This window comes from Simochromis diagramma, unplaced genomic scaffold (assembly GCF_900408965.1).
Source record: "Simochromis diagramma unplaced genomic scaffold, fSimDia1.1 OVJJ01000411.1, whole genome shotgun sequence".
Lineage (NCBI taxonomy): Eukaryota > Metazoa > Chordata > Actinopteri > Cichliformes > Cichlidae > Simochromis > Simochromis diagramma.
In genome coordinates, this window is record NW_024386735.1 from 145,814 (window position 1) to 171,236 (window position 25,423).

At 43.5% G+C, this 25,423-nt stretch overlaps 1 protein-coding gene across 3 annotated transcripts in view; it reads right to left on the reverse strand.

The window, feature by feature from the left end:
- The window catches only part of LOC120734226 (neural cell adhesion molecule 2-like), a 442,177-nt gene that overhangs the window by 130,044 nt on the left and 286,710 nt on the right, over positions 1 to 25,423 (reverse strand). For all 3 annotated transcript variants that reach the window (XM_040033012.1, XM_040032933.1, XM_040033095.1), the window contains exons 2-3: positions 23,176 to 23,250; positions 6,158 to 6,364 (exon numbers count right to left, since the gene is read on the reverse strand). In XM_040033012.1, coding sequence (XP_039888946.1) covers positions 6,158 to 6,364; positions 23,176 to 23,250 — 282 coding nt within the window. The remainder of the gene's footprint in view (positions 1 to 6,157; positions 6,365 to 23,175; positions 23,251 to 25,423) is intronic.

Consider the following 25,423-nt stretch of genomic DNA (forward strand, 5'->3'; position numbering starts at 1 on the left):
GTATCACTTTCTGTAGCTAATTGGCCATAAACCATAGTGCATAAGAAGCACAAATTTTGAAATGACTATGGATAAAAAGCAAATTGGTTACTTAACTTTTCTTGTTGTTTAGGACTCAAATGTCAAAATTTCATGGCAAGATTTGCTTTTAGATTTTACAGTTCTAATTAAAATCAGAAACACTAACCTCACTGTGGCTTTGGTGGAAAAAACTGAATCAGAGGATCCCTGAATTAATTAGTTGCCATCTCAGGGAACATGTGTGTACTAAATTTAATGTGAGTTAGCACAAGATTGGCCACTAACTCATTGCTAGCTACTGCTTTGTTTGTCTATGAACTTCATCAGACTGTGGACCAGCTTTTAATTCCAAACTGATCTGACAATCCGTGCAGCATGATTACATCTGGCCATCATAGAGAAGTCAGCAACTGCGGAGAAGATGTCAACACTTGGTCTCCCACAGGTCATGAATTTCATGTAGAACATGTTGCAGCACGCAGGTCTGTGCACCGTGCAGAGGAGTCCTCGCCTGTTCCGACTGTGTGCTGGCAGAACACCTGGCTGGATTTTAGGGTGGTTTTCATCCGCCTGCTGCTCATGGAATCTACACTGAGGACCCCAGTGAGTGATGCCTGGTTACCATGGAAACAATGGTTTTGGGGAATTGGTTATGTGTTGAATGAGGCAAAGGCTGAGTGGTGGCAGGTGTGATTGAAGCTGTGATGTCTCCCCTAATGGTTCGCTGGGAGAGGATGAAAAGGCAGCCACACAGCAGGTGATGATTTCCAGAGTGTGTGTACATATAACTGTGTGTGTGTGAGTGAGCTCTGGAATCAAATCCATGTACCTTGACGTTTTCTCCAATTAAACTTTGTGTAGACTCCTGATCAAAGACTCACACCTCAGAGGTCACTTGGCTCTTATGTAATCTTTTGTGCTTGTAGCTTTTGGAATCTTTGTCCTCTCACATGCGAACAGAGAGAGTTCTACCTATGATCTTTTTTTTTTAATATAAACCCTGCTCTCGCAAGCATTTTGTAAATAGACTAATAAAAAAACTTGCATTTCTATAACCCACTTTAAAGTGTTGCACTAAATGACTTCACACCTTGATTTGACACCAAATTCTCTTGAATAGCAGTAATTATCAGGCTAATACTAATTCTACTCACAGATACAGCCATAGATACAGTATATGGCCTGTATTTGTATAGCGCTTTTACTTAGTCCCTAAGGACCCCAAAACGCTTTACACATCCAGTCATCCACCCATTCACACACAGGTGATGGCAGCTACATTGTAGCCACAGCCACCCTGGGGCGCACTGACAGAGGCGAGGCTGCCGGACACTGGCGCCACCGGGCCCTCTGGGGAGGCCGATCCACGACTGATAGTGTACCACTGTGTTTTTTCTATCCAGGTGTGCTTTTATTACACTGGTAGTGCATTTGGGATCATTTTCCTGCTAAAAAAAAAACAAAAAAACAAACTAATGCTAATGAAACACTTTCCAGATGGCACTGCATGGTTGATCAAAATTTGATGATACAGTTCTGTCTTTATAATTCATCAATTTTGGCAAGATCTCCAACACCGGTGGTTGAAACGCAGCCTCAAACCATGACAGAGCCTCCACCGTGTTTTACATATGGCTGTAGACCCTCACTGTTGTACCTGTCACTTGAATTCTTCTCTATAAACTGATGATTTCTGTGATTTAACCAAAGATGGCGGCGCGCACAGACGCAGCGGCCCGGAGCTCCTACATTTTTGCACTTTTGGTGGTATTGGGTATTATTTCACACAGTCTGCGGTTACTTCAATACAATAGAGATGATCTACTACAACTAAGCCGTGGAGATCTTCAACTAACATCCGAGTATCTCATCCCCCCGGAGATCGTTAGGCAACCCCCGGGGCTACCCGCAACAGCAAGCCGCAGGAGGAGACGTTGCGAGCGGAGGCAGAAGAGAGGCAGGCGGGGAGGCCTGTGGGCACGGCTAAAGACTAGTCCGTTTAAACCACCACTCCCGACCATATTCCTCTCCAATGCCCGTTCAATCCGTTACAAACTGGATGAAATACGACTGCAGATCGCCACTCGACGGACTTTTAATAACTGTTCGTGCATGATTTTCACTGAAACCTGGCTGGACAGCGCCATTCCCGATGCGGCTATTGATCTAGCAGGCCGCACCGCCTATCGAGCCGACAGGTCTGCGGACTCGGGTAAGAAGACCGGCGGGGGGCTGTGCATCTATATTAGCAACTTTTGGTGCACGAATGTCACGGTAACGGTAAGACTGTGCAGTACAGAGGTAGAACTGTTGGTGTTAAAGTGCCGTCCATTCTATCTCCCTCGGGAATTTTCTGCCGTTTACATCTGCGCTGTTTACATTCCACCAGATGCTAATGCTAAGCTAGCGTTAGCACAATTGAGCAGCAGCATCAATAACAGCCTGGTAGCACACCCGGACAGTGTTTTTATTGCGGCCGGGGATTTTAACCACGCGGACCTGAAATCTGTACTTCACAATTTCCACCGTAATGTGAAGTGTGCTACCAGAGGAGATAGAACGTTGGACCAGGTGTACACCAACATGGCGAATGCATACAGAGCCCAGGCTTATCCCCACCTGGGTCTGTCAGACCATCTCTCCCTTCTGCTACACCCAATATACACACAAAAGATCAAGAGCACTGGGATTACAACCAAAACCGTGAGAACATGGCCGCAGGATGCTATTCCGATGCTTCAGGACTGTTTCCACTGCACAGACTGGGATGTATTCAAGGTGAAGGACACTGACAATCGTGTCGCATTGGACAGTTACACCTCCACTGTCTTGGACTACATCTGTTTCTGTGTGGACAATGTAACAACTTGGAAACGACTCCGTGTGTTCCCTAATAATCCACCCTGGATGACACACGGAGTTCAACAACTTATTCGAACGAGGAACAACGCTTTCAAATCCGGGGACCAGGAGGCATACAGTGCTGCCAGGGCCAACCTGAGAAGAGGTATCAAGACTGCCAAGCAGCAGCACAGGAGGCGTATTGAGGCCAGGTTTGAGAACAACACAAACCCAAGGCAGGTCTGGGAGGGCATCAGGGCTATCACGGACTACAAAAGGAGAACACCATCACCCTCAGCCGACAGTTCTACTCTGGCTGAGGATCTAAATCTCTTTTATGCCCGTTTTGATAGGGAGAACACCGACCCTGTCCTGTCCCCTCTCCCCTCAACTGACCCTGCTCCAGTCCTGAGCACTCATGAGCTCAGGCGTGTGTTCCGGAGCATTAACACCAGGAAGGCGGCCGGGCCAGATGGAGTGCTGGGCCGGGTGCTAAAAGACTGTGCTGCGGACCTGGCGGATGTCTTCACCTCTATATATAACACCTCGTTGTCCTGTTCACTGGTTCCATCCTGTTTCAAAGCAGCAACCATCGTTCCCATCCCAAAACAGTCAAATGTCACATGTCTGAACGATTTCAGACCTGTGGCACTCACCCCCATTCCCGCCAAATGCCTGGAGAGACTGGTCATTAAACACATCAGAGCTGCTTTTCCACCATCCCTGGACTCGCACCAGTTTGCATACAGGGAGAACCGGTCAACCGAGGATGCGATCGCCATAGTGCTGCACACATTACTGAAGCACTTGGAACACAGGAACACCTATGCACGGCTCCTCTTTGTAGACTACAGCTTTTAATACCATCCGGCCATACAAACTCCGTCCCAAACTCCACCAACTGGGACTTAACTCCTCTCTGTGCAACTGGATTGTGGACTTCCTCACTAACCGTAAACAGAGTGTCAGAGTGGGTAAGAACACCTCTTCCACCCTTGTGGTCAACACCGGTGCCCCTCAGGGGTGTGTTCTGAGCCCTCTGCTATATACTCTCTTCACCCATGACTGTATTTCCTCCTGCGCGTCCAATCTCATTGTCAAGTTTGCCGATGACACTACGGTGCTCGGACTTATATCCAACAACGATGAGACAAACTACAGGACAGAGGTGCAACAACTAGAGTCATGGTGCCACGACAATAACTTGGTCTTAAACACCAAAAAGACCAAGGAGATCATTGTAGATTTCCGGAAGAAGGGTCATAACAACCATCTGCCTCTCTTCATTGGCAGTGAGGCGGTGGAGAGGGTGAGCAGTTTTAAATTCTTGGGGGTAACTGTGACCGAGGACCTGTCCTGGGGCAACCATATCACCTCAGTTGCACGGAAGGCCCAACAGCGCCTCTACTACCTGAGGAGACTGCGGAGCGCACACATTCCCAGATCTCTGATGTTGAACTTCTACAACTGTGCCATCAGCAGCGTTCTGATGTATGGATTTCTAGTGTGGTTCCCCAGCTGCACCAAGGCCAATCAGCAAGCACTCCAGCGGGTGGTGAAAGAAGCTGGCAGAATTATTGGAACAAGTCTACCAGAGATTAGTAATATCTTCCCCACTCGCTGTCTGAGGAGGGTGCACAGTATCCTGCGGGACCAACATTACCCTGTGCGCCACCTTTTCCATCTGCTGCCCTCAGGGAGAAGGTACAGGTCTATACAGGCCAGAACATCCAGACTGGCCAACAGCCTGTATCCACAGGCTGTGAGGCTCCTGAACTCTCTGCCCCCCTCTCACGGACAATAACCATATCCAACTTCTTAATAGCAATGAACTGGTCTGCATTGGTGCATCATATCTTTATTCTCTTTCCCCCTCCTGCCCTCTTTCTTAAATAGATAACTATCATATCTGACATCATATCTCATGTCATGTTTCTCAGGTCTTTGTCTGAATTTCTTATGAACATTACTTGTCATGTTCTTATGTTGTTGCTAAGGATTGTCTTATTGTACTGGAGTCACACTGGGTTAAATATTTACACTTGGGTTTTAAGGGGTATTTATTATTTTCTTCATTATTTTATTTACGGGTTGTATGGAAGCCCCAAACACAATTTCATTGTTCTCTGACAATGACAATAAATACTTAAAGTTCAAAAGTTAATTTCTGAATCAAAAATATCCAGTTTGGATTCATCGCGCCATCAGACTTGTTGCCACTGATAATCAGCCTTTTCTCCCAGTTTCCCTTCCTTGACAGCCACCCTTCCACTGAAATACTTTCTCATGATGTTTCAGTGAACAGTGGATGGATCAGCTGAAGGGCTAGATGCATCTCTCAGGTCCTGTGTTGGGTTTTTGCTGGTCTTTTCTTATTTATGTCCTTTTCTTAAGGACATGACTTTTAGACACAGTTCATCTGCTGTAGATAGTTGTTTTTAGGCTTGACACTTCTTTTGTCCTCCACTTGTCCAGTGTCCCCAAACTGTTTAAGTACACACCGCACATATGCCAAGTTTTCAGCTAATAGTTCTGGGAATCACTTTATTGGTGTAAAAATGCTATTTTATGCCTGTCAGGCTTTGTTAGCTTGAATTCTTTTCCACTTAAATCCGCATAAAACATGTGTTTGTGTTTTTTAGATCTACATTGTAATTTTCCCTAAGTTGCACAAAGCTCCCTGCTCCAGGAGATGATCTTAGTGAAACCAACATGTTTTTCTCGTTTTATTTCTAAATTAAATCACAGCAATAAGCTAGTGGGGTTTCAGTCGGATGTCTTGCTGAACAACAATTTAAAGATGCAAATTCACTGATTACTGCTGGAATGGAATCAGTAAAAAAAAAAAAAAAAAAAAAGGTCTATAAACACCAACACTATTTCCTGGGCAAAACATTACGTTTTTTCCCAGGAAATAGTGATTGGTCAGCAAGGCAGGTAAGTCAGTGCCCGATCTCTCATTATTCCTGACAGGATCTAAATCCTGTGGCATTGCTAGCCGTCATTATAATTTAATCACAAGAATCAGTCTAACTCACACAGTCACACACAAAGTCAAAGGTACATGCATCTTAGAAATCTTAGGTTTCTAAGATGCATGTGCACACACAGAGAGCTAACGCAACTTGTGGCGTGGGAGAGGGTGAGAATATGAATCAGCTGGTTGTCCTGGTGATCAAAAGCTAATGTGAGATGTTTATTCTCTTCGTATCCTTATGTTCCAATCTCCTTAGGAAGCAAACACAGAGCATCTGTGGGTAAATGTGTCAGCTAGTGTGTGTGTTATCAAGCTTACGGTAGATCTCCAGCACAACGGAGGCCTCCTCAGTGTGACCACTGACATCGGTGGCCTGGCAGCGGTAGATACCCGCATCTTCGATGATGGCATTATAAATAACGAGCTTGGATCTGGATGCTTCTGTGTGGAGCGCCATTCGCTTAGAGGCCACGATGCGCTCGCCCTGGGGGTTATACCACTCCAACTTGACCGGCTCGCCGATAGCTAGGAGCAGAGAGAGAAGGAGATATATCAAATAAACTGATTACAAGGAGTGTATTTTACTCCGTTAGACCGGCAAAGTAAAGATTATGTCACAACACAGCATAATGTTTACATTCATTCGTTGAGAAAGAGCAGTTTTCATGATTACTCACATTCACACATGAGATCTATAAAGAGGGCAGTTTTAAGTGCATACTTTGCACCTTCTTGACCTTCAGCAGCTTTATGTATTTCAAAATTAATCCAATGAGAAGAAGCTGCAACAGTTTCAGCAGTTTAAAGTCTCAAGATTGCTTGTGAAAATATACCAGATTGCCCTTGAGTACCATTTACTTGGCATGGCTATACCGGAAGACCTGTAGCAGATAACTAAGTTTGCTCACAACTGTGTCCCCACCCACTCTGTAAAAACAAGCTTTTACAAAGTGAAACTTTTACAACTAGGTGAACATGGACACCTAATGCAGGGAGGAATTATCTGAAGCATCCACAAACCGAAAATGGAGTAGTCCAGGTAGCTCCACAGCAACTAACATTAAAGTTAACTTGAATTTTACAGTTATGTTGAAATAAAAATCAACTAATTATTTTAATTGAAAACATGAAGGCTGCAAGCTGCTTCAGACCTGCTTAAAAATGTTTTCTGGAAAATAGTCATTATTATCCGAGTTCAAAAATATCAAAGCATTAAAACACCAAAGTGGTCCAATTATTGTACGTAGTTTCAGCTGATTCATAAAATGTGATTCAGCCTCTCCAGTACAATTTTCATATTTTTGTAGGTTTCTTTTAACTGGACAAAATTACCAATTAGTATGGGTGCAAAGTAATTGCCATTATGCTGTAGAGCACATCTTAAGCTTGCTTTTGACCTGTCAATGAACAGCCCATTGTACCCAAAAGACATTCAGAATCAAAACAATAGTCAAAGGCATCAACCATTTCAAAGACTTTTCACATGATGCCTACAAAAAGAAAATCTGGTTGCTAGGAAGAGGTTTTCCTCACTGAGCCTAGACTGAAGCAACTCAACTGCTTCGTTTGGCAGATCCAAAACTCATTCTTGGTTATTTAACCCTGGTTAAATGAATAACTAGGGGAGAGATGAGCTATTAGAAGATGGATCTTCAAAGTCCTCATCATTAGAACGGTGTGCATCTGGAGACAAAATATAATTAGACGCTTCTCTCTCATCAAATAAGCCAACAGAAATATTTCTGTTGGTATTTCTATTGGTTTTCATCATCTAAATGTGATACAGGTCTCATTGTGATGGCAGGTTAGCGTAACTAAGTAACTGTCGTCACCCCCCAACTGGTCACAGGAGATGTATGGCCCCTCCCTGAGCCTGGCTCTGCCATAGGTTTCTTCCTGTTAAAAGGCATTTTTTCCTTCCCACTGTCGCCAAGTGCTAACTAATAGAGGGTAGTTTGATTGTTGGGGTTTTCTTTGTATTGTTGTAGCATCTTTACCTTACGATATAAAGTGCCTTGAGGCAACTACTAATGTGATTTCATTCTACATAAGTAAAATTGAACTTAGTTGACAGATGATTTGGTTTTTGAACTGTATCCAGAAATACTGATTTAACCAAAGTATCACAGTGATTCTGTGGCTCCATCCATGCCACCAAAACCCAAAGCTCTTTGTCTTCCCATAGTCCACACTCGGTTTTCGACACAACCTGGCAAACTGAAAGTGCCCATGACTTGTCTTGGTCGCCATTTTTATGCTAAAATAAGCACACCTTTTTTTCCACAGAATCTGTGACGGTTTCATCCTGTTTGGATGTAGTGAAACATCCACAAATATAGCACAAGAAAACTTGTGAAAAAACATGATGCAATGAGCAAACATGAGGAAAAATGAACATTACTTTTTGAAATCATTAAAGAACAAGTGTTAGGTTTCATATAGTAAAAATGACGCAGGGGGGCAAAATCCCAATTGAATACCCTTTATTTCATTAGATATTACATGTGAGTACTTTCTTGCTACTGTTTGGTTTGCTCTGCAGAGCTGAGGACCATCCACTGTCGTTGCTGGAACTAGTTTAGCGAACAGACGGGCTGAAATTACATGATTATGTCATAATCTTGGATTTACATGGCTAATAACTCTGTACAGGAACAGGGACATATGCAGTCCATAAATTCCACTCTTGTTCCTATGTTTATGCACAGCACTCCTGCGATTGCAAACACGGATAGATTCTTAAACATGGGTGCAAGCAGTAGGCCGGCTGAAAAGCTAACCTGAATTCTGATTAAAATGGCGCCCATATGTACCTTGTGAAACATGAACTCATCTGGCTACTGTAGGAGATGATAGAACCATCTGCCTGCAGCAGGTGCTGCTTGCCTGTAAATTCTGCAAATAAAAGTGTCAGTGTGGAGGGCCATTACTTGGCCCATCAATCAGCCAGAGACTGGAACAAGAGAGGATACAGACAGAGGCTTGTCCAGTTAGGAAACAAAAGATAGAGGAAGAATAGAAATGGCAGACACTGTTATATCATATCATAATAGAAAAACGGCAGTATGACCCCTCAGAAAGAGGGAGTAGAAAGCAGGCAGTCAGAATTCCCTTTCCCCCCCCCCTCTCTGCTACTGTCTGTAAGATGCCCTTGAGCAAAGCTTTTATCATTCAGGTGCACAGCAGCCTGCATCAGAGGCCTGCAATGGCTCAGCTCACAACAGGCAGGAGTAACTGTGAGGGGATGGCTTCAGGTATGACTGGATTTTTGCTAGGGAAATATGCGGATTATAAAAAGAGCATAGAGCTTAGATAAAAATCTATTTTAATGGCTCACAAACACAAGAAGGAACATGATAACAAAGTTCCCTCTTGATATCCATGCTTCCAAAACGCCGGCTCCAGCTTACATACCCCAACTCCGATCATCATCACATGTTTCCAACAACCATCAGCATTGCATGCTTGGCGTGTGCTGCTCATTAGTTTCAAAGCCAACAAATCTGATGAGACAATCAAACACGAGTGTTGCTCAAATCACATTACAGCACCGAGCGTCCCGGGCTTTCCGACCGGAGGCTTGTGGGGAGCAGATAAGCGTCTAGCATCCCCGCGGCCGTCTCTTTATACCTGTTAGTATCCCAACGTTATCAGCGCTTTCCATTTTACAGTCTGTTGACAGCAGAGACAGTTAAATATGCTCACACTGATGCAGCTAGTGTGGTGACAGGCCATTTTCTTCACAGATGATCTGAGAAGACAGGAGTGCAGAGCGTGATGCCCTGTTTTTCACGCTCAGCCCTGCCTCCCCTCTGTGCGTCTTTACAACTGCATGAATAGCTTGTGGAAATTTTCTGTCGAACAGCTCTGAAAATCTGCATAATCTCTGGTGTTATTACTGATTTCTGCTGGAAGACAATGACCGTCTCTTCTAAATGTTGTGCGGTAAGACAATGATCATTTTTTCTACCCGAAACGTCTACTGCGGCACTGTGATTGAATGACAGCTTAATCCTGAAAATCACAAAGAAGTGACCCTTCAGATGGAACCGGGACAAGCGGAAAAGCTTTGTGTCCTCCTTGGCAGTGAGAGAGCAGCTGAAAGAAATACCGAAGCAATCTCCTCAGCTCCTGCACAGGGTAGATTATTGATTAAGGAGGCCTCTTGGTGCCAAAATTAGCTGAGCACAAGCCTAAACACTCTCAGATTCCCACAGCACCTGGCATTGGGGTCTTGGTAGAAATTGATTTAGGTCTCCAGGGAAGTAGATAGCAGCAGAGTAAAAGGCTGACCAGGGAAAGAATCTCACCGGTCAGCGTGTTTATGTGTGCCGCTTGGTATCAAAATGATTGGTTATATATCTATCTCTGTCTACTCTGTAATGTCTAGCCACTGGGAAAATGCAGGTCTACTGGGACGAGGGATGTGGCCCTCCCTGCTTTGGTTATCTGAAGAAAACACGGAGAAACACATTAGCTGCTGGATCTCGGCTGGCTACCGAGGTTGCTTTTGTAGCTGTCTCCTGTCTTCTGCAGCAGCCAACACTTGTTCTGGCTCTCTGCCACTTCAGTCACATGGGAGGTTAAACACACACCTAAACACCCATTTATCCACCTCCTTATTTGTCACGCCACGAGTCCAGGTTAATTTCAAATAAGAAGAAAAGAGCTGCAGTAGGTGTCGTTATTGCTGTTTGTTTTCTCCAACTGTAAAAAAACCCCAAACTGGTTACAATATTGAATACTAATAAAGTCATAATTGTTTTTAATGACACTTAAAATAGTTTGGAAAGTCTTGCTGACATGATTGTGCTAGTGTCTTCAAATAACAGGCAATAATTTCCCAAGTTTTAAGAAAAATACATCTTCCTGAATGGACATTAATGAGACAAAATGTTTAATTGACATTTAGGCACCTCTCATATCTTTTGCTTGAAAAATGAGAAATCTGTGAAGCAATCTATTGAAACCTGACAAAACTACATGGAAATAAAGTGTATAACTACTCTTTAAGTAGTCTTCAGGAATAGTTCTCCAGGCTTCTTGAAGGGTAATCAAAGCTGCCTTTTGTTCTGTTCTCTGTCAACATGATCCCACACTGCTTCAATAATGTTGAGGTCCGGGCTCTGGGGAGGCCAATCCATGACTGATGGTGTTCCACTTCGTGTTTTTTCTATACAGGTATGCTTTTACTGCATTGGCAGTGCGTTTGGGATCATTGTCGTGCGAAAAAAATAGATACTTTTCATCTGCTGTAGATAGTTTATTTTGTTTAGGCCTGGCACTTTTCAGGTTTCGTCTAATAGCTCTTTGCTGGTGCAGGAAGTATTTGCACCAGCAAATGCAAATAAAAGATATATTTAAGGGCCTGTCAAACTGTGTTAGCGCTGGCATTTTGAATACATTCAAATAAAGTCAACTCAAGAAACTGGAATAAATTATCTGTTTTAGTGACAGGCTGCTAGATACAAAACTAGTTCTTTCCAAGTTGTCTGTTATGTGTAGACACAACACTGTTTCATTCCTTGAGTTAGTTTTTGTATGCTTAAATGAGATGAGATGAAAGATGAGATAGCCTTTATTTGTCAGTTGCAGGTATTTTGCCCACAACCGAGATGACAGACCTTGCCGACTGTACATACAATACACAAACATCACATTGGGGAGACAGGTCAGGCTAGGTAGCGAGGAAAAAAAAACATCGAAATGTGTAACACAGAAGGATAATACAGGAATGCACAGATATCAATACACTATAGCACAATAAACACAGACAACAACATGGGAAAGAGTTCCAGTGTGTACATCTGATCTGGGACCGCTGCAATCTTTCGACTGCGCCTCCAACTGACCCGATGTCCACATCATAGGGGAGGTAAGCGTTGGAGGTGGCGTCTGGGGTAGGGAGGGTGATGCGTCAGTGAGTGCTTATCAGTATCAGTATATGTATGTGTGTGTGTGTCCATAGTTCAGCTAAGACAGTGTCCTTCGTCCTGCTAAGTAAACAGTCTTCCAGCCAACCCAGGTGGCCTTGAATGGGAAGAAACAGACTAAACACAGTCGTTATCAGGGTGTTTTGTTCAGCTCCAGCCTTGCAGCTGGCGCCAAAGGGGTATGCGCATAAGTGATGGTATTTTTTACTTTAGTGCGAACAGCTCATATGAATTTCAAAGCAGTTCTACAGTCCAACACTGGTCTCTCAATCTCCCGTTGGAGAGCCGCGAGCTTTGCCATACTTGCGTTCTGTGATGTTGTCATTTCTTGTGCTCAAGGAGCCAATTTCTGAGAACTCACGGCAGTGTGCCTCCCCGAGATATTATCCAATTTGCACCCAGAGAGATGTTATTCCGGGCTAGCCCTTCCGAGATGTATCCAGTCTGCAGTCAGAGATCTTATTCTGAGTATTCACAGCAGCCGTAGCCTCTCCAAGATCTTATCCGTGCTGACTCAATGAGCCCATTTTGAGAAACTCACGCCTCTCCCCATCGTTCCAATCCCAGCGGGCAGCCTTGTGGGGGTTTGAACAGCCGGTTCCGCTTTCTTAATTCTTCGATAAGTCAGGGCCAAGCCAGCTCCGATCAGCCAGAACCCTGTTACCATGGTTCCGAATAGGTAGATATCTTCAGCACTCAGGCTCACCCAAGCCCAAACTTCTCGTTGAGAAAGGGGGTGTCAAATGACTCATAAGTTTGTTAAGTCGCTTAACAAACTGGCCTCAAAATAAGTAAGGAGTAAAGAACCAACGTCCAAAGGAAAGTTGTCAATGACTTCCGAAAAACCTGAAGAACTATTGCTCAATACCACTTTAAAAAAATGGCTCCTTCGAATCAAGATATAAACAAATCAAGGGTGACTCAAGACTTCTGCACAGTACTGTAAGAAGGCAATAAATCATGAAGGTATGTTATGAAGGCTGTTAATGTTTATTGATTGACGGGAGGTACACTACTTACTGCAACTACTGGTCACTATGCAGTGTTTAAAGATGGCTGTTGTAGTGTAAAGTCTAGCAAAAATATATAATTTGAGCTACCAATGCCATACGCCGCCTGGTGTGTACCTGTGAGCACTGGCAAAAATGGTGGTATTTGACTTCATGGCAATGCAAACAGTTTCAGAGACCAGTGAGATGATGAAAGATCATCTATGACGTTTGAAGTTTGCACAGCAGGTCCATGGGAGGTTAGCATTTTATCTTCTGCTGTCATAGCTACTAAATAAATAGCAGAAATACATAATCAACCAGGTTAATGCACTTGACTAGTCAGTGGCACTTCTTCAAAGACTGAGGTTCACCTATTTCTTGATAAAAAGGTCCAAAGTTTTGCAGTGGGCTCCTTTGCAACTCTCCCTCAGAGCCTCATTGAAATGAATAAAGGGGCTGAATTTTTTTATTTAATGGCATGAACGCAGCTTTATGCTGTGAACCCAATACTGACACTGGGAGTCATTTCAGTTTGCATTTTCTGCATCATGTCCCTGGTAAAGTAAACAGTGGCCACACAAGTACTGGACACAAAATATTTTACTTTTAAAGAGATAAAATAAACTATTCTGAATATTTTAAAAGGAAAGTTTAATTATGGTTTGTAGATACTGTGTTAGTAATGTTTTTAATGTAGCATGCATTTTTTCCAAACCATTTCCTCAAAATGTATAATTACCATCCAAACCAATCTTCCCATTTGGTAATAATCCTTGGCTTTCTCACCTTATTGTCTTGCCAGTTTTCTCCAGTTCAGCAAAAAAACTCACGCTTCCTGTTTTCACGGGTCCGGGACTGCATTAGTAAAAAAAAACAGCCCATTAAAGTAGCAATGGGCTAGCAATAATTAAATGAGGGAGTTTTTGGTGGGTGTTGTTTTTGTTTTTAAAGGTACATGCAATTAGCACTGTCAGTTGGCAACAATACTATTTGTACCTGGGATGAATATTCAGTGTGGCTATTTGCACCCATGTATAGCACAGTGTACAAAGCACGACAGACACAAGCATCTACCGTAGCCAGCAATGCCATTTTCATCCACACACACATTGCCAGAATGGCTTTCCAAAATATGGATAATGTTGTGAAAGGATTTATTTTTGTCCAAACTATTTCTACAAGAATCATTCATATCTCTCAGTTTATCCATTTAGTCATTCATGTTTTGTTTTGCTTTTCCTGACCTGTGAGATCTTCAGGTCTTTGCTGTCTCCTGTCATCTCATGGTCTCAAATAAAAACTCCACTGAATGTCATCTTTATGGAGTAAGTTTAATGAAAGAAAATGTGCTTAATTTATTCTTTTGTGTATTAATAAGAGCTAATTCTGCCTCTCATATTCTCTTTTTAAAGCAAAGGTCACTGAATAGATAGGACTTCATTTACTCTCAAGTCAATGGTCTATATTTTAGAAGAGTTTGGTGAAAATGCCAGTGCATTAATGATCTATGTGATAATTAGCTGTAATAGAAATACAACGAAGGTCAAAGTTCACAGATCTAGTCATTCTTGACCTTTGTAGCAGCAGCTGAAGACAGGATAGAGGAGCTAAAGAAGATGTGAAGGGTGAAGGCAACAGGAGTCTCCAAACTGGCGGAGTGTTTCCAGCAGATCACAGAAACGACATCAGGAACATTTCTGTTCCTGATGTCAAGCTCCCGGGCCTCTGGTAGAGGACCCGAGCTTGAACGATAAACAGACCACCTGCAGGACAAGTGGGAAATGTATTTGATATATATTCATTAATTTTATAGAAAGTCTTTATTATAAAATTATTATTTAAAACGGGACCAGCAGCCTCCTTAAAGGTGTCTTGTTTAAGTCATTGCTCTTTCCTATATAACTTAAACCCTTGCATATTATTCGTACTTCATCCCTTCACAGTATAATCCTAGTCACCTTTAACCTGGGCCATAAATATCCCCACAATAAGTGTCTAAATTGGACTTTGAGCATTGATAAATGGATGGTTAACCCTTTGTGAATATTTCATAGAGCAGGGAGAGTGCATTCCAACACTCATTTTGGTTTATTGGAGAAAACCCTCAACTATCGCACAAAATCATAACCTGTTTTAAGACATGAAAACATATTAGTCATACTGCTTTAAATATAATTAAAGAAATGTTGGGATTTATTATTGAGTGATGTATAAACCTTACAGCTGTTGAACACTGTCCTCATTGCTATAGCATAAAAATCCTCACATCTACAATAGCTTCTGTTAGCCGCTCCCTTATTAACAAAGGATCAGCACAGCAGGGTCTTCATATTTGATCTTGCAAATATGTTGGATCTTTAGTTTCGAATGCCAAACCTGATGGAACAAACAAACTGTTCTTTGGGTGTACCAGAAATGGCTCTTTCACATATAAAGTGATATGCACAAGATTTACTACAAGGTTGGGTGCATGGCCAAACATTTTTGTCACACTAGCCACTTCTGATATATGTGTACAATCTGGACCTGCGTTCTGTAATTCTTCATTTTTTAGTTGTGCAAATGTACAGCAGTTGTGAGTGCTCCCCGGACGGCACACTTGGACTGCACTTCGTTTTGCTCTATGCAGTAAAAAAGCATTCATGCGTGCCACAGACCATAGGGAATAATGGGTTTCAGAGCACAGCAGTGCCAGAGTAGCAATGCATCTGAAAGAGGCTTTATGGTGTTTTACTGTTTCACTGTTTCAAGATCGCCCCCGTGACCCTTCAAAGACCAGCAGGTCTCTGCCTCAGTGGGAACTTGGGCAAATGTAGTGGGGACAAAGAAAGTTCTCAAGGCAGTGCCGAGGTTTTCCTTGAACTCTGTCACCACTGTGCCATAACAAACACACACAGACACTGCATGTACAGTTTCACAGTTTCCCTGAAGGAGTGCCTAAAACCACAATTATCTAAAATAGATAACCCTAACCCTAGGTATGGAGCAAACTTGAGTCAGGTTTGCTCCAGATCTTTTGACTTTGTCAACAAGTTATCCAAAACTTAGCTGATGAGCTTTATCGGGTATGTGGGAATGTGGTGGGATCAGACATTACTGTAGCCAGCAGCAACACCATAGCGGTGTCCCAATTCCTAGACCGCATCCTTCAGAGGGCGCATTTGAAGGCCGATTATGTTACAGCCAGGCGACGAAGGCTGCTCCAAATGCGTCCGACAAGGAAGGATGGGTTGGGTGTATCCTTCATGGCCCAACCTATCCCAGAATTCATAGCACGGCCAGCCAATTCCAGTTTCCAACAATGGCAGCAGCTACCTAGTTTTAATATTACTCTTTCTGGGTCACAAAATAAGCTTTTAGCATATTTTCAGGTGAGCATGTAGCTGTGTAAACTTCAAATATCTGCTCGATTCATCAAGACATCACATATTTGCAAAAGTGCTCTGATGTTTTCGGAGACATCTGTTACCCACCAGCTCGATAGCTGACTGGGAGGTCGAGGCTCACTAGAGCCGGCGAGAACACCGGACTTCCAGCACATCGTTTTCAGACCCCAGGTCTTTCGCTACTCAGGTTTAACATGTTTGACTTTTTCATTGTTTTATTTGTTCCTGAGTAAATCGGTTTGGCTGAGCTGGTGATGCAAATCTGAAGGCTAGACCGTCCCATTTCAAAGCCTTACGGCCTTCTCGGTCTTCAAAGGACCCGGCCCACATAGACCACAAAGGCCGAGTCCTTTGAAGGATGTGGCCTAGGAATTAGGACACAGATCATGACTGTAGACAGTAGGCTGGGTTTCATGTTTCTAAGCACTAGCTGGTGCGTCAAAGTGCATGACATCTTATTCCAAAGTAATTAAAGTGACTTTCCTAATAAAAAAGTAAGAACAGAACTCTCAAAAATTACGTGCTCATGTTGGATCCCACCGAGCTGACTGCATTTCCTTCGACTGGGAAAGTTGTGCAGTTTGCATTAACAGCTGTTTCATGGACCAACATGGAGTTGGTCCATGTCAATCAAAAGTAATTGATGCACACCTACACAGCCACGCGTAGCAGAGCAGCTGAGTTTTCTTTATCATTTTTACTTGAAATTTGTTTGGAGAGTTGGAAACCTTCTTCTATAGGCTGCTCCCTTCCCCACTGTCAGCACAGTAGATCATCATCTGCCTCCTTCTCACCCTGTCCCTACTATTCTCCGCTGCCACACCAACCACAAATCACGATCTAAAAAAGCCGCTAAGAAACAAAGCCATGCCATGTATCAGTGTGGAAAGGCTTAAAAAGCCATTTCTGAGGCATTTTGAAATGAATGAAATTGATAAAGTTTCAGCTGAAATTATTTAAAATAAAGATTTGAGATCAGACATGAATAATGCAGAAGCACTGACATTCAGCCAATATGATAAAAGGATTCTTCCTTCAGGCTACCACGTTGACTCATAGTTGACCTTATTTTGACCTTTGCTTTAATGTCTTTAAGAAAAAAGAGAGGTTGTGATCTTTTGATATAAAGAATGTGTCTATCAGTAACCCTCTGGCTTGTTCTTCATGGCAAACTTTTCAGAACAAGACAGACAGGCATCAAATACACAAATCACTTCAACTCACATTCTTTTTGTCTTTTTAAAGAGGAACGTACTCATTGCTGCTCTCCAATCCGTGAATCAGCATACGACACAATTGCCTCTCTGCCCTTTCTGATCCTTCCTTTTATCGATATTGTAGCGGGTCAGGGCTGTTCGGGGTTCTGTTTTTACAGTTATGTTTTGTTTATGTTACCATAGTGACGGGTGACGCCCTCTCGCTGCGACGGTGTGTCCTTCCGGGGTCAGAGGGCGCCCTGTGTGTTGTTGTTGTTGCTGTGCTGTTGCCGCACTGAGCAGTTAGCTAGCGGCCGTGTTCTTCTGGCAGATGTAAATAAATGGCTGTGCTCCCTGGCTAAGAGGGCGGGGGAGCAAGACCGAACGGAATTCTGTCTCCTCCTTGTTTGAGCTCGCCACAATATTGACATAGGCCTAATTCATTCGGTGCTATGTGGCGAATGAAAGGTAAAAAAAAAGTCACTTTACTTGTTTGCGGATGGGTCTCAGTTTCACTGAGTTTTCTCTTTTTCTTGTCTCTCACTGTTTCTCAGTTGGCAGAAATGCATGTGAATATGGTAAAACTCAGGCTCGGCGTGGCCGCCTGTGGTGAAAAAGGCCAAAAGAAAGCAGCGTGTGACACAAACACCTCCTCCCGTGCACTTTGACAGCAGATGGTGGCAACTTATCTCCCACCTACATCTACAATTCTTTTTCAAAGCCTTTTCCATTCTTCTCACTTCTGAGCTCTCCACAGTGAAAGCTCCAACTTTTCAATCTCTGCCAGTTTGATTCCATTCGCCTCGGTTATTTTTCTGTTTTTTTTTCTGTCCCACCGAAGCTCGTATTAGACTTCGATGCCCCCTGGATGCTCCTCCCAGTACGTGTATCTAGTCCCTTTGCTGTTAGCTCCACACTGAGTGTGTTGGCAGGGCAGAAGAGGCAGTCAGCAGGGGATGGCCTGGGCTGCCAGAGTGTGCCGCCACCCCACTGAGCCACTGGCTCCCACCATTGGGTTTTCTGCTATGTTGATATAACGTTCAGAGAGGACAATGAGAAGGAGGAACAGTAAGCCAGGAGCATCCCCCCCGACCCTGTGTGGATTGAGTCACAGTGGGGTCAAAGAGTCCCTCACCATATGGAGGTTATGGATTGTTTTATGTTATCTGTCACAAAAACAGACATTCATGAGCGATGATATAAGACTCCCCCCGTTGCCTCCAAACAGTCACAGATACAATACATATGCATAATATTAAAAAGAGACCCTTTATGGTCATTTTCAACGTCCTCCTTTTACTTCTTTGACTTTTGCACCATCATCAAATCAAAATAATGCTTGTTTATCTGATACTGGGCTGTAGTGAAGTGAAAGCCATTTTATCTCTTCTCCTTTTAAGGTGTATATGATATCCTCATGTTGGTATTGTTCCTGAATGATCATAATAACCTCGGTCTAGGATCAGCATTGCTACTGACCAATCACATTGCTGCTTTGGAGTGTTGAGGAAAAAAACAATGAGGAATTTGGTAAGCATTTAAATTCTTTGTTAATTCATACAGTATAATAAATATGTTATCAAGTTAGGTTTGCTGTTAGCCAAATTTAGATCACCCAGGATGGTTTGCTAGTGAAGCTTTAGCTAACTTCTTGGCTAATGCTAACTGAAAGCTCAGACAATATGATTGGTCCAGTGCAATGTTGATCCTAAACCAGCTTTGTTATGACGTAGGAAAGGAGTGTCAAACATAAGGCCCGGGGCCTAGAATCAGCTTGGCAAAGACTCCAGTCCAGCCTCACAGGATGACTTTAGAAAATGTGAAGACGGGCTTAACTTTGTGGACTGTTAAATGTATTCTAATAACCTTTACAGCGCTTTCTGCTGATAAAGAACTCCCCAACAGCTGTTCATACTACAATAGTAGTTCCTGATTTTTCACTATTGACTATAAAAAAAGTCTTTTTTTTCTCTTTTTTTTTTTTTTTTTTTTTACAGTGGGTCTACAAAAAATGAAATTTTTGTGAGTTCAGTTTTGTAATTACAGGACATAATCAGGTCAGCTTGTTTGTCTTTATGTTAGCAGTCCAGTGTTCACAGTTTTCAAGATATCATTTTCGATGTTTCTTTGATGGTCGACATCAATAACAGCTCAAGCTCATTTAATTTTGGTGAAAATCAAGTCAAGGTGAAAATCAATTTTTGCTACCAGTTTGTTATGGATCAATAGACCTTCGGGCACATGAGTTTGGCTAAGCATTTGAGCTTGACCTTCACAAGGGTTCACCACACAAGGTAAAAGTTGACCCTAAAAAATATTCTCAACAAATCATATCACGTAATATATCATATGAGTAGAGAGAGCTGTACAATACATGTTTTGTTTTTTCAATATGACACCCTACATCATCACAATAATGCCATAACAGACTGAGGTCCTCATGTTGTAATAAAAGCATCAGCAAAAGCAGGTTACAGCCCCTTGCCCCTTGAGGCAAGTTGGCCTCAAGTGGTTTATTACAGTTTAAGCCCAAAAAGTTGTGCTGACACATTTCTTTTGTTTACTGTAATAATAATAATAATGGATTGGATTGAATCCAAGATGGCGCCGCGTATGGATGCCCTGGTGCTTCAGTGCGTTACTTCTGTTTTGTTTTTGTGCATAACTTCTGTGTCTGGGCACTCCTCTGGATATTCTTACACCAGAGAAGAGCTTCTTAACTACAGGACTACAACACCTGTGGATTTACTTCCAAAATTTGTCGCATCTGCGGCAGATTTACTGCAGACTCTGATCAGGAAAGTGAGACGCCGAAAGAGAGGTAAGCGAGCCGGCGCACTCGTGCGTCTGAGGAGACGTGGACTGCGAACTGCTCTTCCTGGGATCTTCCTTTCCAATGTACGCTCACTCAGGAATAAAATAGACGAGCTGGCCCTGATGAGAAGCATGAACAGAGACTTTGCCTCCTCCTGTGTCTTATGTTTTACGGAGTCGTGGCTCTGTCAGGACATCCCGGACAGCGCGCTCAAGCTGGAGGGCTTTCATCTGCTGCGCGCGGACCGGCAGGCCTCTCTCTCTGGTAAGACCAAAGGTGGAGGTGTCTGCTTCTACATTAATAGTGGCTGGTGCACAGATGTAACAGTGATTGCTCAGCACTGCTCTTCCTCTCTGGAATACCTTTTTATTCACTGCAAACCGTTTTATTCATCCTGGCCGCTGTTTACATCCCGCCAGATGCGGATGCGCAGGCAGCTCAGTGCACACTCGCGGAGCAGATACTGCACATGGAGCGGACATTCCCGGACTCTCTCATCATTGCTCTTGGGGACTTTAACAAAGCCAATCTGAGCCATGAGCTTCCCAAATACAAGCAGTATATTAAATGCCCGACCAGAGAGGAGAGGACATTAGACCACTGTTACAGCACGATCAGCGGGGCCTATCGTGCGGTGCCCCGCGCTTCACTCAGACTTTCTGACCACGTCATGATCCACCTAATCCCTGCGTACAGACAGAGGCTGAAGCTCTCCAAACCTGTCGTGAGGACCAAAAAACTGTGGAGCAACGAGGCTGTGGAGGAGCTTCGCACGTGTTTGGAGTCTACAGACTGGGACACAATGAAGGCTGCTTCTAACAGCTTGGACGAGTTTACGGACACTGTCACCTCCTATATCCACTTCTGTGAGGACAGCATTGTGCCATCACGCACCAGGGTGAGTTATAACAATGACAAACCCTGGTTTACTCCTAAACTCAAAAAGCTGTGGCTGGAAAAGAGAAAGGCGTTCAGAAGCGGAGACAGGAACTGCTACAGAGAGGCCAAGTACAGGTTCACTAAAGAAGTGGACGTTGCTAAACATCAGCACTCTGAGAAGATGCAGCAGCAGATCTCAGAGAATGACTCGGCCTCTGTGTGGAAAGGTTTTAGGAATATCACCAACTACAAGCCTAAAACCCCCCACTCCACTGATGACTTGCTCTTGGCCAACACCCTCAACGACTTTTACTGCCGTTTTGACGAGCCATCAGGCAGCCTTCACACCTCCAACGGCCCCAACAATAGAGACACTTTGGACACTCATTCCCCCACCTCTCCCCCCTCCATAGAGCCATCACCACCTTCAAACACTTCACCTACAACACCCCCCTCCTCACCCCACACAAAAGAGGATTTCACACCACCTCCTCCCACCACAACTCTTCATATTCATGAAGAAGGTGTGAGGAAGCAGTTTAAGAGTCTGAATGCTCGAAAAGCTCCCGGCCCAGACGGTGTGTCTCCTGCCACCCTCAGACACTGCCGGTGGATCACTGACTTCCTGACGGACAGGAAACAGCATGTGAGGCTGGGAAAGAATGTCTCGGACTCCCGGACCATCAGCACCGGCTCCCCTCAGGGCTGTGTTCTTTCTCCCCTGCTCTTCTCCCTGTATACTAACTGCTGCACCTCCACCCACCAGTCTGTCAAGCTAATCAAGTTTGCAGATGACACCACCGTTATTGGACTCATCTCGGACGGGGATGAGTCTGCCTACAGGAGGGAGGTTGAACGTCTGGTGTCCTGGTGCAGCCACAACAACCTGGTGCTGAATGCCCAGAAGACAGTGGAGATTATTGTGGACTTCAGGAAGCACACAGCTCCACTCCCCCCCATCATCCTGACTGACACCCCCATCACCTCTGTGGACTCATTCCGCTTCCTGGGTACCACCATCACCCAGGACCTGAAGTGGGAGCCCACCATCACCTCAGTCATTAAGAAAGCCCAGCAGAGGATGTACTTCCTGAGGCAGCTGAAGAAATTCAACCTGCCAACACGGACGATGATGCAATTCTACACTGCAATCATCGAGTCCATCCTCACCTCCTCCATCACCGTGTGGTACGCTGGAGCCACTATCAGGGACAAACAGAGACTGCAGCGTGTTGTGCGCTCTGCTGAGAAGGTGATTGGCTGCAGACTCCCATCTCTGCAGGACCTGTACACCTCCAGGACACTGGGGCGTGCAGCTCGGATCTCAGCTGACCCTTCTCACCCTGGACACAGTCTGTTTGACCTGCTCCCCTCAGGCAGGAGGCTCCGGTCCATTCGCACCAGAACCTCTCGCCATAAGAACAGTTTCTTCCCCTCTGCTGTTGAACACATGAACAATAACCGTATGACTGTTCCCACCACTAACACATGACCCTACGCTGTGTTCACTGCATCATTCCATGTTTGGCACTGATCACCACCTGCACTCATGTATATATCATGTATATATCTATCTATCTACTTAGCACTTTTAATTCTCGCCCCTATTTATTTTCTGCTGTGTTTTACTTGCATCTATTTGAAAGAGTGAGTGTAAACACAAAAAATATTTTATTTTATGTGCTGGAATGTGTAGAAAATATGTTTAAATGTTAAACTAATTTATTCAAGTCAGAGAATGTTGCATATAATTACATTTTTGCTTGATGCATAAAGTTAAAAGATTAAAACTAATAAAACAAGTTAAAAAAAAGAGACTTTTCCATTTGATTACATTTTGTATGATGGATTATGTAGAAAAAGTAGAATTAGGCTGAAAGATCTATCGCTTTATCACCTCTTCAGGTTGTAAATCGTGTTTTTAAAAAGTAACTAAGTAACTAAGTAATTAATTACTTTTGAAAATAAGTAATCAGTAATTAGTTACTGATTACTTTTTTCAAGTAACTTGACCAACACTGCTCATGACATCACAAAGAGCCAAAGGAGGGGAAAAAAGTTTCAAAGAAAGAGTATAGAGAAGTTTAAAAAGAATAGCTCGTGCAGGTGGGGTGGGTGTCATGCCATTTGTGTACCTGTGCAGATGAAGAACTTGGACTCTCCGACACTTAACTCCACTTTGTTCAAGGATATAGACACTTGCAGGGCAGCTGTAAGAGAACAAAAGAGAGACAGAGGAAGAGCGGATAATGGATTAGTTATTGCAAGTGAGACTACAAAACACAAAGAAGTTTCACATTTGTTGACTGGATAGACATAATAATAGAAAATTGTTCCCAAAACGCATCACCTTCCACAGCAAAGTGGGCTGTTTCTGTCCCTCTTTAAGAGATTCTGTTACATTATCTGTTTGCATCACTTGTGTGTCGGGCTTATGTGCATGAACCCTTGCCGTATAAAAAAAGCACTCCTCAGACGTGTTTTTGGCTCGTTCTTGTATAAGAGGCATTGTCAGAGCTGAAAAGAACAGTTTATATATTCTTATTCAACTTTAACTGCTTTTCAAAGTTTCCGTTCAACAGAACAACAGACGCCTATTCCGCCGCACAAAGCTCAGAGACAGATTGGCTTGATACCTTCTATTAGGCACATGGCTGTTTGTGACAAGCTTGTCAGTCAGCCTCACAATGAACGGGATTCCTTTCAGCCTGAGGTAATGCTATTTGCTGTTATCTCTCTCGACAATGGTATATGAATTGAACAACAGTGCAATGCCGGATTTTAAAAGCTCAAAACGAGCAGAAATCGGCAAATAACTCAATAATGCCGGTGTTTTCTTTGCTCGCAAAACTTGTCATGCAAGGCTTTTTACACCCTCGCTAAGATACACCAGACTATTGTGCGGGGGGGCAATATGCTGTCTGGAAGACAGTAAAAACTTGCAGCGGGTGGCAGTGACAGAGGCAAAGTACAATCAGAGGCCATTTGTCTGTGCTGGTCCATTGTAAGTGGCACTATAATACCACACAATAGGCGATCCAGTGAAAGTTTTTAAAGGCTGCAGTGAAAGGCAGGTATCTGAAGTATGTGAGACTGTGTCAGAGGAAAACGGGAGGAGGAAAAATAATAAAATAAAGCAGGAGCAGAGATGCAGCTCAACAGCACCGTGGAGCTGAGTGTGTCTACATGTCTAATGTGATGAGCGGTGATTGGCAACTCAGTGGGGAGAGGGTCAATTTTAGGCCAGGGCCTCTCGACGCAGCAGTAGTCACACGGCATCGTGAGACATTTTGATGAGCCTGTCATGTCTCAGCTCCTCGTTCTCAGCCCTTGGAGCTGCGAGTCTAGTTAGAATCAAAATCAAACCCCACACAGATACAAACACACACAGGCGCACACAGGCACGCAGATGAAGGCTGAATAATACTCTAATGGATGTTAATTCTCTCTATAACACTGGGAACTTAACAGGGCGGCTGTCAATAATTGAGGAAATGATGCAATGATTAGCTGCAGCTTCTCCGGGGAGAATGACTCTAACCAACAGCAGAGCCACACTCAAGCTGCTATCACTGGGAGAACTCTGTCATAACTGGGTGCCACCTATAGATGGCAGTAAAGAGGCACTGCCACATTTCCATGGTGGGGGTAGAGGAGCGGCTTTCAATACATTTGATCGTTTCTGCAGTGCAGCTCGATTGTTACGATGTCAAATAGTCAATGGTGGAAGTTCAGAGACTTAGTGGGCTCATTCGTATTGGGTGGATTATTTTCTTTTGGTGTTGCACAATGAAAATTCAATAGAATTCAATAGAAAGTCCATTCCACTTGCAGAGTTTGAAGTAGAAACAATTACTGTACCACTTTCACACAGAGCTATAATTTGTATAAAGTACAGTTTTTGTGCTTAGTGTCAACTAACTTTGGACTCCACTGCTAAATAACAGAAGCTAAAGTTTGAGCATGTTTGGTTGCTTCACCAGCATCTAGAATTCAATTTTAAAAAAAATGTTTTTCAGCTCTGAGCAGTTCATTTGCCCACTTTGTGCCATCATTGTGGCAGAGGGAACATCCATCAACAAGACACTCAAAATAAAAGCCACGTGACACCTGTGAGTACGTTTAAATTGGCCACTAATTGCCTGATGTGAAAGCACAGTACACTTCAAACATACGTGTAATTAGTCTGGAGTATAGCTACACACACCACTACTGTCTACACACACATATACACACACACGCATTGTTTCAAATGGATGCAAATGCTATTCTTAGGTTGATTAATCATGTCTATTTAACCCTGTGCCCTTCCGCACCACCTGCCTTTGACTTAAGGCAGATTCCAATCAGTGCTTCTAGCACTTTAACGGTTTTCAATTATTA